The 13,296-nt window shown below is 41.1% G+C and overlaps 1 protein-coding gene across 1 annotated transcript; it reads left to right on the plus strand.

The window, feature by feature from the left end:
• The first annotated feature begins 5,672 nt into the window (after positions 1-5,672).
• LOC129823250 (patched domain-containing protein 3-like) lies at positions 5,673-13,083 on the plus strand. Its single transcript, XM_055882154.1, has 4 exons — positions 5,673-7,017; positions 7,253-7,380; positions 7,827-7,972; positions 10,364-13,083. Exons 1-4 carry the CDS (start codon positions 6,328-6,330, stop codon positions 11,971-11,973), a joined length of 2,574 nt encoding a protein of 857 aa, XP_055738129.1. The 5' UTR covers positions 5,673-6,327; the 3' UTR covers positions 11,974-13,083.
• The last annotated feature ends 213 nt before the right edge of the window (positions 13,084-13,296 follow it).

Raw genomic sequence — 13,296 nt, forward strand, 5'->3', positions numbered from 1 at the left:
TGCTTTTCTTTTTTGAGATTGACTTTGGTCTCTGGTCGTGAGACGGTGCACTGCGCTACTGACGATGTGTGTTTTTTTTATTTTTTATATATATATAAAAAATTAGGCAATTTCCTTAAGGTTAGCGGGATTGTTAACACTGTGGGTTTCAGCTCAAGCGTATATGACCTTTTTTCAAGGTAGAGTCAGCAAACACAATACCAGTCCGTCTTCTGCAACAACAATGCTAAACTTCTCTGCTGTTTTTGGTCCTGCAGCGATCACGTTGCAGAGGAGTGACGCGCACCCTTGCACGCGCAGATACGCCGTGTGACTGCATCGTCTTGCTATTCTTGGACCTTAACAACCTGATGTTGAAGGTACCGACCTGAGACTCTAATCTTTATTGTTTTGCTAAATTACCATCAATCACAGGAAACACTGGATGTCTATCATGACCTCCTGTCTGTAGTCAGCTTAGTGTTGGTTCCACTTAAGTGAAAAGCCTGGCTCTCTTTTCCCCTCAGATGCAATTAGTCTGATATTCTATAATGATGAAACTGTTCTTGTCACCACATCCATTTTTACCTGGTTAATCTGGATAGGTTTCAGGAAAACGATCACTGAAAGAAGACATGTCGAATTTTAAAAAGGGACACAGAAGAGAGAACACAATCATCCATTGTGTCTTCTTTAAAACAAGCACCTTTTAACAAAAACTAATTTCAACTGAAGCCTGCAATTAGTGACTTCTGTTTCAAACAACCATAATTGAAGAGCAGGACAAATGCTTCTATAACAACTCAATCTATTGTTGGGATCTCTACTATTGTTGGGATCTTTGTCTTGATACAGCTCACTGTGATCAGTGAGATGTTATCTGGTTTCTAAAGAAAATCAGGGGTAGAATAAACAAGGCAAGAGGACAAAGTCACTGAGCTCCAACAAGAATGGTTCAGCTTCAAGTAATAAAAAAAAAAAATGTTTTGCTTTTGACAACTTTGAGGGATTTATATTCAACACAATTTCTTTGGATAGGAGATAAAACACATGAAAGACTGTTCTCAAGGTCAAATTATTTGACTTCTCAAAGAAGTACTGTTGTAATGAGAAGTAAAGATGGATGATACCGAAGATGACATTGCCATAGTTGGGATAGGATGCAATTTCCCAGGAGGTAAGAATGGACCAAATAAGGAGTTGATTCATTGTGTTTGTCTAAAGTTCCCAAAAGACAGAGTGATACTGGATTTTTCACTATTGTTTTGGGTGGTGGGGGGCTTGACAATTTCTGGAAGGTTATTTTGTTTTAGGTGAGGGGCTTGACAATTTCTGGAAGGTTCTTTTATTTTAGGTGAGGGGCTTGACAGTTTCTGGAAGGTTATTTTGTTTTAGGTGAGGGGCTTGACAGTTTCTGGAAGGTTCTATTGGAAAGCCAGAACTGTGTAGTAGACATTCTGGACGAGAGGTTTGACAGCACTTCCTGGTATGATCCTGATGATAACAAACCTGGGAAGACAAAGAACCAAAGCTGCTCCCATAGATGGGTAAGACCTGCATCTTCTAATAGCTGTACAGTCTCATGTATAATATTGAAAATGTGAGTTTGAACTTTCAATGTATTTTTTGTTATATTTGACATTGGGACTTGTGTATCAATGGTAAGACAAAGTTGAAATCAATGTTAAACTTCCAGACGTGCAATGCATCAATACTGGGTATCAATCTCTGTTTATCTCCCAGGAGGTTCAATGAGTTTGATCACAAGTTCTTTGGCATCACTGAGGCTGAAGCAGACTAAATGGACTCTCAGCACAAGCTCTTACTGCAGTGTTACATACAGGGTATTGGAGGATGCTGGAATGCCACTAGAGAAAGTCAGTGGGACCAGAACAGCTGTTTTACATAGGTAATCAAAACACTCTTCTGTAATGTATATCTGAACCTAACATAGCTAATGAGGTTCAAATCATTTTGTGTGCAAACAGTCATATTCCCAATTTATATTGTCGCAAAGACTATACATAAATTGTAATTACATAGACAGGCACAGCGACACACAATATAAAGTGGAAGGACGGTGAATTTCTTGTAAATCAGGGCTGGGCATCTGGCGTCCCTTTTTGTAGGCCCGTGGATCAATTTCCAAAAATTATGGGAAAATAATAAAATAATATACAGTACCAGGCAAAAGTTTGGACACACCTACTCATTCAAGGTTTTTCTTTATTTTTACTATTTTCTACCCTTTAGCTCAGTGCGAATGTTGCCTGTAATCCATGGATTCTTGTTGGGGTATGTACGTACGGTCACTGTGGGGACGACGTCATCGATGCACTTATTGATGAAGCCAATGACTGATGTGATGTACTCCTCAATGCCATTGGAGGAATCCCGGAACATATCCCAGTCTGTGATGTTCCAGTCACATTCCCTCCCCCATATGCCCCCCTAGGCATAACTATGACAACATAACCAACAAAAACGGGTCACAACTCCTGCAGCTCTGTCGCACGCTGGGTATGTACATAGTCAATGGTAGGCTTCGAGGGGACTCCTATGGTAGGTACACCTATAGCTCATCTCTTGGCAGTAGCACTGTAGACTACTTTATCACTGACCTCAACCCAGAGTCTCTCAGAGCGTTCACAGTCAGCCCACTGACACCCCTATCAGATCACAGCAAAATTACAGTCTACTTGAACAGAGCAATACTCAATCATGAGGCATCAAAGCCAAAGGAACTGAGTAACATTAAGAAATGCTATAGATGGAAGGAATGCAGTTTGGAAACCTACCAAAAAACAATTAGGCAACAGCAAATCCAATCCCTTTTAGACAACTTCCTGGGTAAAACGTTCCACTGCAATAGTGAAGGTGTAAACTTGGCAGTAGAAAATCTTAACAGTATATTTGACCTCTCAGCTTCCCTATCAAATCTAAAAATCTCAAATAGAAAACCGAAGAAAATGAACAACAATGACAAATGGTTTGATGAAGAATGCAAAAAATCTAAGAAATAAATTGAGAAACCTGTCCAACCAAAAACATAGAGACCCGGAAAACCTGAGTCTACGCCTTCACTATGGTGAATCACTAAAACAATACAGAAATACACTACGGAAAAAGAAGGAACAGCATGTCAGAAATCAGCTCAATGTAATTGAAGAATCCATAGACTCTAACCAATTCTGGGAAAACACTAAACAAACAACAACACGAAGAATTATCTATCCAAAATGGAGATGTATGGGTAAACCACTTCTCCAATCTTTTTGGCTCTATAACAAAGAATAAAGAGCAAAAACATATACATGATCAAATACTAGAATCAACTATTAAAAACTACCAGAACCCACTGGATTCTCCAATTACCTTGAATGAGTTACAGGACAAAATAAAAACCCTCCAACCCAAAAAGGCCTGTGGTGTTGATGGTATCCTTAATGAAATGATCAAATATACAGACAACAAATTCCAATTGGCTATACTAAAACTCTTTAACATCGTCCTTAGCTCTGGCATCTTCCCCAATATTTGGAACCAAGGACTGATCACCCCAATCCACAAAAGTGGAGACAAATTTGACCCCAATAACTACCGTGGAATATGCGTCAACAGTAACCTTGGTAAAATACTCTGCATTATCATTAACAGCAGACTCGTACATTTCCTCAATGAACACAATGTACTGAGCAAATGTCAAATTGGCTTTTTACCAAATTACCGTACAACAGACCATGTATTCACCCTACACACCCTAATTGACAACCAAACAAACCAAAACAAAGGCAAAGTCTTCTCATGCTTTGTTGATTTCAAAAAAGCCTTCGACTCAATTTGGCATGAGGGTCTGCTATACAAATTGATGGAAAGTGGTGTTGGGGGTAAAACATACGACATTATAAAATCCATGTACACAAACAACAAGTGTGCGGTTAAAATTGGCAAAATACACACACATTTCTTCACACAGGGTCGTGGGGTGAGACAGGGATGCAGCTTAAGCCCCACCCTCTTCAACATATAAATCAACGAATTGGCGCGGGCACTAGAACAGTCTGCAGCACCCGGTCTCACCCTACTAGAATCCGAAGTCAAATGTCTACTGTTTGCTGATGATCTGGTACTTCTGTCACCAACCAAGGAGGGACTACAGCAGCACCTAGATCTTCTGCACAGATTCTGTCAGACCTGGGCCCTGACAGTAAATCTCAGTAAGACCAAAATAATGGTGTTCCAAAAAAGGTCCAGTCTCCAGGACCACAAATTCCGTCTAGACACCGTTGCCCTAGAGCACACAAAAAACTATACATACCTCGGCCTAAACATCAGCACCACAGGTAACTTCCACAAAGCTGTGAACGATCTGAGAGACAAGGCAAGAAGGGCATTCTATGCCATCAAAAGGAACATAAATTTCAACATACCAATTAGGATCTGGCTAAAAATACTTGAATCAGTCATAGAGCCCATTGCCCTTTATGGTTGTGAGGTCTGGGGTCCGCTCACCAACCAAGATTTCACAAAATGGGGCAAACACCAAATTGAGACTCTGCATGCAGAATTCTGCAAAAATATCCTCTGTGTACAACGCAGAACACCAAATAATGCATGCAGAGCAGAATTAGGCCGATACCCACTAATTATCAAAATCCAGAAAAGAGCCGTTAAATTCTACAACCACCTAAAAGGAAGCGATTCCCAAACCTTCCATAACAAAGCCATCACCTACAGAGAGATGAACCTGGAGAAGAGTCCCCTAAGCAAACTGGTCCTAGGGCTCTGTTCACAAACACAAACACACCCCACAAAGCCCCAGGACAACAGCACAATTAGACCCAACCAAATCATGAGAAAACAAAAAGATAATTACTTGACACATTGGAAAGAATTAACAAAAAACAGAGCAAACTAGAATGCTATTTGGCCCTAAACAGAGAGTACACAGTGGCAGAATACCTGACCACTGTGACTGACCCAAACTTAAGGAAAGCTTTGACTATGTACAGACTCAGTGAGCATAGCCCTGCTATTGAGAAAGGCCGCCGTAGGCAGACATGGCTCTCAAGAGAAGACAGGCTATGTGCACATTGCCCACAAAATGAGGTGGAAACCGAGCTGCACTTCCTAACCTCCTGCCCAATGTATGACCATATTAGAGACACATATTTCCCTCAGATCACACAGATCCACAAAGAATTCGAAAACAAATCCAATTTTGATAAACTCCCATATCTACTGGGTGAAATTCCACAGTGTGCCATCACAGCAGCAAGATTTGTGACCTGTTGCCACAAGAAAAGGGCAACCAGTGAAGAACAAACACCATTGTAAATACAACCCATTTTTACGCCTATTTATTTTAACTTGTGTGCTTTAACCATTTGTACATTGTTACAACACTGTATATATTTAATATGACACTCATAATGTCTTTATTGTTTTGAAACTTCTGTATGTGTAATGTTTACTGTTAATTCGTTTTGTTTGTTTCACTTTTGTGTATTGTCTACCTCATTTGCTTTGGCAATGTTAACACATGTTTCCCATGCCAATAAAGCCCCTTGAATTGAATTGAATTGAATTGATAGCAAAACAGTCCTGTAGTTTAGCATCTGCTTTATCTGCGGGAGAGAGAGAGCGCTGTAGAGCTAACCCACTGTAACCTGATCCTTCGGATCCTCACCAGAGAGTCATGACGAGTGAAAAGTGGGCCGCATCTGGGTAAGTCGTGTCTTTGCACCTAATGGTGCTACGATGCTCTGAGATTCATACTTTTAATTTGCGCTTTGTTTTACCCACATAATTAATTATTTGTTTTTCTTATCTCTTACTTTAAAAAATATATATATGTTCTTAAAACTGCATTGTTGGTTATGGGCTTGTAAATAAGCATTTCATTGTAATGTCTACACCTGTTGTATTCCGCGCATGTGACAAATACATTTTGTTTGATTTGATTTGACTTTCGTTTACAGTCATCTTCGTTCGTATTACCGCTCGGACACACCCAATGGTTTCAAGCCAAGTCCCGTTATGAGGAATGGGAAAGTGAAACCAGACGTCTCGATAGACTGATAGAGGATGATAAGAGACAGTCCGGTTGTCGCAGATACACCTCCCCCGATTTCACTCACCGACTTTCGTTTACAGTCATCTTCGTTCGTATTACCGCTCGGACACACCCAATGGTTTCAAGCCAAGTCCCGTTATGAGGAATGGGAAAGTGAAACCAGACGTCTCGATAGACTGATAGAGGGACAGATACCAGACAGTTCGTGAACAGAGATGCAGTTATATTTCAAGGCGAGTTATTTTTCTAATACCACAAATTGAGAATATAAAATGGCTGGGTGCAACACAGACTGCGTTGAGAAGCCTATGGCAAGGGGATTTGAAATACTTGGGCGTTTTGTTGGTAGACACCCCTGGTGTTTTATTATTCTTCCAATGTTGATTTCTGCGTGTCTTGGCGGAGGATTTTACTTCCTTGCGGACAGAGAAGCAAACGGCATTGAAGAGATGTTTACACCTATGAATGGACCGGCGAAAGACGAACGACGAGTAGTTAAAGAATACTTTCCACAGAATGATAACGAATTCTCTCGTTTGCGGCTCTATACTGAAGGGACCTTTGCATCTCTCATAATTGTTACGCCTACAGCAAATATCCTCACAATTCCTGCTTTTACTAAAATTGTTGATATTGACAGGGAAGTGAAAGCCATTGAAGTAGGAACATTTAATTTCTCAAACCTTTGTGTTAAGAAAGGTGATGTGTGCGTGTCAAATTCAATCTTTGATATTGTAAAAACTCCCAATGTTACCACAACAACTATTGATTACCCGTATCATGACAACATTTTCATCGCATCTGAAATTGGTGGTGTGAAACTGAAAACTGGGTCAACTGAAATTGAAAGCGCAAAGGCAATTCGACTTTTTTACTTCTTAAAAGAAGACAACCAGACTGTAACTACGATGTGGCTGCAGAAGTTTATAGAGACTGCGTCGATGATGCAACAAGAAGAAGGCGTGAGTACATCCTTTTAGAGATGAAACATATGACATGTTATGTTGTTAACTTGTATAGGATGGGTGTCTTCTCACCATGTTTAGGCCTACAGCCTAATTGATCAAACTGCACATTTAAGCTCCATTAAAAAAAAGATGTAACGTCATGATAATTTGATTATTCAAACATCTTGAGTTGTTTTACTAATGTTACCTGAATATGGTCTTGTATCTATATTCTTATTTGTCTTTGCAGATGACCATATCTTACTTTACATCAATATCAAGAGAAGAAGAGTTTGAGAAGAGCTCTGACTCCATCATTCCCCTCTTCTCATTGACCTATGCCCTGGCCATCACTTTTTCAATCACATCTTGTATAAGGTATCTTTTATGATTTCAATAAATATAGGACAATGAACATAGGACAGCTCGATAGAAAATCGTAATGACAGTGTTGACCGTAAAAAGAGCTAGATTCAGGGCTAAATTCAAATCAAATCCACATTGTGACCCACAATAGTTTTTATAAGACATGTCAGAAAGGACTTTAACAAACAAACAAACTATTTTATGAAAAACTCATTCTCAGCATTTACATTTGAGTCATTTAGCAGACGCTCTTATCCAGAGGGATTTACAGGAGCAATTAGGGTTAGTGCCTTACACAGACAGATTTTTCACCTAGTCATCTCATGGATTTACCTACGAGTGAGGTGTGATCTTGTATTTGTCTCCACATTGTGACTACATTACTGTTTTCAAGGCATATCAGAGAGCACTACTTAGCAGCGTTTACCCACGCTGGGACTAATGTTGTGTTTTTCTAGGTTGGACTGTGTTAGGAACAAGGTGTGGGTGGCGACCTTTGGTGTCCTCTCAGCTGGTATGGCAGTGTTGTCCAGTTTTGGGTTGTTGCTGTACTGTGGGATGCCCTTCGCTATGACTGTGGCAACAGCTCCATTCCTGATTCTGGGTAAGCTTACACACTCTCATTATGATACAATAAACCAAAATAAATTAAAGTTTATTTGTCACGTGCGCCGAATACAACAGTGCGCCGAATACAACCTTACAGTGAAATGCTGACTTACAGGGTCAAACCAACAATGCAAAAAATGTATTAGGTGAACAGTAGGTAAGTAAAGAAATAAAAACAACAGTAAAAAGACAGTGAAAAATAACAGTAGCGAGGCTATATACAGTAGAGAGGCTATATACAGTAGAGGCTATATACAGTAGAGAGGCTATATACAGTAGCGAGGCTATATACAGTAGAGAGGCTATATACAGTAGAGGCTATATACAGTAGAGAGGCTATATACAGTAGCGAGGCTATATACAGTAGAGAGGCTATATACAGTAGAGAGGCTATATACAGTAGAGAGGCTATATACAGTAGAGAGGCTATATACAGTAGAGAGGCTATATACAGTAGAGAGGCTATATACAGTAGAGAGGCTATATACAGTAGCGAGGCTATATACAGTAGCGATGCTATATACAGTAGAGAGGCTATATACAGTAGAGAGGCTATATACAGTAGAGAGGCTATATACAGTAGAGAGGCTATATACAGTAGAGAGGCTATATACAGTAGCGAGGCTATATACAGTAGCGAGGCTATATACAGTAGCGAGGCTATATACAGTAGCGAGGCTTAGGAGGGGTTGGGGGGAGGGGGGGGGGGCACACGTTGCAAATAGTCCGGGTAGCCATTTGATTACCTGTTCAGGAGTCTTATGGCTTGGGGGTAAAAACTGTTGAGAAGCCTTTTTGTCCAAGACTTGGCACTCCGGTACCGCTTGTCATGCGGTAGTAGAGAGAACGGTCTATGACTGGGGTGGCTGATTTGACAATTTATAAGGCCTTCCTCTGGCACCGCCTGGTGTAGAGGTCCTGGATGGCAGGAAGCTTAGCCCCAGTGATGTACTGGGCTATACGCACTACCCTCTGTAGTGCCTTGCGGTCAGAGGCCGAGCAATTGCCGTACCAGGCAGTGATGCAACCAGTCAGGATGCTCTCGATGTTGCAGCTGTAGAAACTTTTGAGGATCTGAGGACCCATGTCAAATCTTTTTAGTTTCCTGAGGGGGAATAGGCTTTGTTGTGCCCTCTTCACGACTGTCTTGGTGTGTTTGGACCATTCTAGTTTGTTGGTGATGTGGACACCAAGGAACTTGAAGCTCTCAACCTGCTCCACTATAGCCCCGTCGATGAGAATGGGGGCGTGCTCGGTCCTCCTTTTCCTGTAGCCCACAATCATCTCCTTAGTCTTGGTTACGTTGAGGGATAGGTTGTTATTCTGGCACCACCCGGCCAGGTCTCTGACCTCCTCGCTATAGGCTGACTCGTCGTTGTCGGTGATCAGGCCTACCACTGTTGTGTTGTCTGAAAACGTACTGATGGTGTTGGAGTCATGCCTGGCTATGCAGCCGTGGGTGAACAGGGAGTACAGAAGGGGACTGAGCACGCACCCCTGAGGGGCTCCAGTGTTGAGGATCAGCGTGGCAGATGTGTTGCTACCTACCCTCACCACCTGGGGGCGGCCCGTCAGGAAGTCCAGGATCCAGTTGCAGAGGGAGGTGTTTAGTCCCAGGAAGTTTAGCTTAGTGATGAGCTTTGAGGGTGCTATGGTGTTGAACGCTGAGTTGTAGTCAATGAATAGCATTCTCACATAGATGTTCCTTTTGTCCAGGTTGGAAAGGGCAGTGTGGAGTGCAATAGAGATTGCATCATCTGTGGATCTGTTTGGGTGGTATGCAAATTGGAGTGGGTCTAGGGTTTCTGGGATGATGGTGTTGATGTGCGCCATGACCAGCCTTTCAAAGCACTTCATGGCTATGGACGTGAGTGCTACGGATCTGTAGTCATTTAGGCAGGTTGCCTTCGTGTTCTTGGGCACAGGGACTATGGTGGTCTGCTTGAAACATGTTGGTATTACAGACTCAATCAGGGACATGTTGAAAATGTCAGTGAAGGCACCTGCCAGTTGGTCAGCACATGCCTTCGAGCACACGTCCTGGTAATCCGTCTGGCCCCGCAGCCTTGTGAATGTTCACCTGTTTAAAGGTCTTACTCACTTCGGCTATGGAGAGCATAATCACAGTCTTCCGGAACAGCTGGTGCTCTCATACATGTTTCAGTGTTATTTGCCTCGAAGAGAGCATAGAAGTTATTTAGCTTGTCTGGTAGGCTCGTGTCACTGGACAGCTCGCGGCTGTGCTTCCCAAATGCAACTGACATCCTGTTTAGACCTGATATGAAATGTACTCGGATCGTGATCTTAACAGATGTGATCACAGGAATGAACACGGGTAGAAACAAGATCTGACATTTTGTAAAACGGTGCCCTTTTTTCTCCACAGGAATTGGTGTTGACGACATGTTCATCATGATTTCTTGCTGGCAGCAGACTCAAGTTCATGGCGACGTAGAGGATCGTATGGCGGCTACATACAAAGAGGCAGCTGTTTCTATCACCATCACAACACTAACTGATGCCCTGGCTTTCTATATTGGTCTGTTAACTCCCTTTGGTTCTGTACAGTCCTTTTGTATGTATACTGGCACAGCTGTGCTCTTCTGCTACTTGTACAACATCACCTTCTTTGGTGCATTTCTGGCACTGAATGGAAGACGTGAAAAGAGCAACAGACATTGGCTGACCTGCATGAAGGTTCCAGAACCAGTGGAGAATTCTGAAAAGTATAATATCTGCTGTGTAGGGGGAGCTTATGATCATGGAACGGGAAAAGAGGAACCAATGCCAATTAACAACTTCTTTAAGACGTACTATGGTCCATTTCTAACAAATAATTGGACCAAGGGGTTTGTGATCCTGCTCTATGCTGGATATTTGGGCTCAAGCATCTATGGTTGCTTCCAAATCAAAGAGGGCATAGACCTTAAAAACCTAGCAGCTGATAGCTCATATGTGGGAAGCTATTACGATAATGAGGATGAATTCTTTTCAGAGTATGGTCCAAATGTTATGGTTGTTGTGACAGACAGTGAGTTTCAATATTGGAATGAAAGTGCTCGGAATAGTCTTGATGTTTGTCTCAAAAGTTTTGAAGATCTGAAACTGGATGGTCGATCATTGATTGCTAAAGATATGACCTTATCTTGGCTTCATATATATGTGAACTCAAGGGCAGTTACAAATCCAAATGACCAAACTGTTTTCATGAATAGTTTACCTGCATTTTTACAACCATCAGGTTTCACACAAGATGTGAATTTTACAGACAACACAATATATGCCTCACGTATGTTCATTCAGACAGTCAATGTCAGTACAGCTGTTGATGAAAAGAACATGTTGAATGAGCTTCGAGAGACAGCTAATGATTGTCCAGTAAAGTTGGTTGTTTACCACCCTGCGTTCATATACTTTGACCAATATGCAGTCATTGTTAGTAACACCATCCAAAACATTGTAGTTGCCACTCTTGCCATGCTGGTGATCTCCCTCCTGTTGATTCCCAACCCAATATGTTCTCTGTGGGTGACCTTTGCCATTGCCTCTGTCATAGTGGGTGTTGCTGGTTTCATGGCATTTTGGCATGTCAATCTAGACTCTGTATCCATGATTAATCTTATCATCTGCATCGGTTTCTCAGTGGACTTTTCCGCTCACATTTCCTATGCCTTTGTCTCTAGCAATAAGAGAACTGCTAATGAGAAGGCCATAGATGCTGTCTATCACTTGGGCTATCCTATCATACAAGGAGCTGTGTCTACTATCTTAGGAGTGGTGGCCCTGTGTGCAGCTGAGAGCTACATCTTCAGAACCTTCTTTAAGATCATGTTCTTGGTCATTTCGTTCGGGGTACTTCATGGCATCGTTTTCATCCCTGTGTTTTTGACCTTCTTTGGAATCTGTGGAGACAAAGTTGGTAATAAAGAAGATGTGAAAGGTAGACCTATCACCTTGTCTCAAATAGGTCACATGTTGGTCACTCAAACCAGGTGACTCCAACATGAAGAGTAATATATGTTCAATCTGTTCATGACATAGTCCCAAGATTATAAATAAGTTAACAAGTCAGTTCATTAAAACAACATTCATACATTTTAATTTTTTAATATGTATTCGTGAGGAATCTGTTGCTTTCATTTATTTCATTTTAGAAATTGTTTGTAATGTAAATACTATCTCGATTGTTATTACAATGTGAATATATTTACCTTTTTTAAAAAGTTGTAATTTATTTAAAAAGCTAATGATAGTATCACTGCTCTTTAATAAGCTTTTACGTTTACGTATCGGTCTCAAGGACTTTCTACAGAAGCTCAGACGAAGGCCTTGAGGCCGACACGTAAAGCTTATTAAAGAGAAGTGATACTACCAAGAGCAGTGTGTGTGAGGTTTCTTTTTTACTCATCTTATTCAACTGTTACCATGCACCTGCAACTTAGATAGCTCAGATGTGCCTTTTTTGAATTTTGATTTAAAAAGCTAATACAATTATTTCATTTTCTATATTTCTTCAAAGAGCAGATAATCACTATAGATGTGATAGTTAGTAACAGTGCAGAGTTTCTATATTAAACTTATGTCACCTCTTTATCTGTTCTCCTAGTTCTAGAGATTCACACTCTTCATACACATTGTAAATGAACCTGTGTGTCAGTGTTCATCACCACCACAATGTATCATGGCACGGCAATAATGACTATGCTTCCTGCTGCCTACTTCTGTTTCTAAGGAAACCAGAGAAGTCTGTATGTATATAAAAAAAGTGAATAACTGAACTATTATAAGGAAACCAGAGAAGTCTGTGTCACGCCCTGACCTTAGAGATCCTTATTATTCTCTATGTTTGGTTAGGTCAGGGTGTGACTCGGGTGGGAAATTCTATGTTTTCTGTTTTTTTGTTTGTGGCCGAGTGTGGTTCCCAATCAGAGGCAGCTGTCTATCGTTGTCTCTGATTGGGGATCATACTTAGGCAGCCCTTTTTCCCACCATTAGGTTGTGGGATCTTGTTTTCTGTTTCGTTACTGTTGCCTGACAGAACTGTGCGTTTTTTGATTTTGTTATTTTGCTTGAGTGTTTTTTGAACTAAAAATCATGAACATTTTCCACACTGCGCCTTGGTCTACTCTTTCTACCACCAACGAGAGCCGTTACAGTCTGTATGTATATAATAAGGAGACTGGATAGGTAAACATGCACTCTTAAAAATAAAAGGTTCCTGGAGTATCTTTTAGAGGTTCTTTAAATTGAAACTGTGGGGGAACCCCTATAAGTTCTTCAAAGAACTCATTTTAATGGATCCTCAAAGAACCTTTTGGG

Source organism: Salvelinus fontinalis, chromosome 25 (assembly GCF_029448725.1).
Source record: "Salvelinus fontinalis isolate EN_2023a chromosome 25, ASM2944872v1, whole genome shotgun sequence".
NCBI classification, from domain to species: Eukaryota; Metazoa; Chordata; class Actinopteri; order Salmoniformes; family Salmonidae; genus Salvelinus; species Salvelinus fontinalis.

Excerpts from the sequence above, each read along its gene's own strand:
- LOC129823250 (XM_055882154.1), top strand. The coding sequence starts at position 6,328 with ATGGCTGGGTGCAACACAGACTGCGTTGAGAAGCCTATGGCAAGGGGA. Across the intron at positions 7,381-7,826 it reads TCAATCACATCTTGTATAAG|GTTGGACTGTGTTAGGAACA; the intron begins GTATCTTTTATG and ends GTGTTTTTCTAG. Across the intron at positions 7,973-10,363 it reads AGCTCCATTCCTGATTCTGG|GAATTGGTGTTGACGACATG; the intron begins GTAAGCTTACAC and ends TTTTCTCCACAG.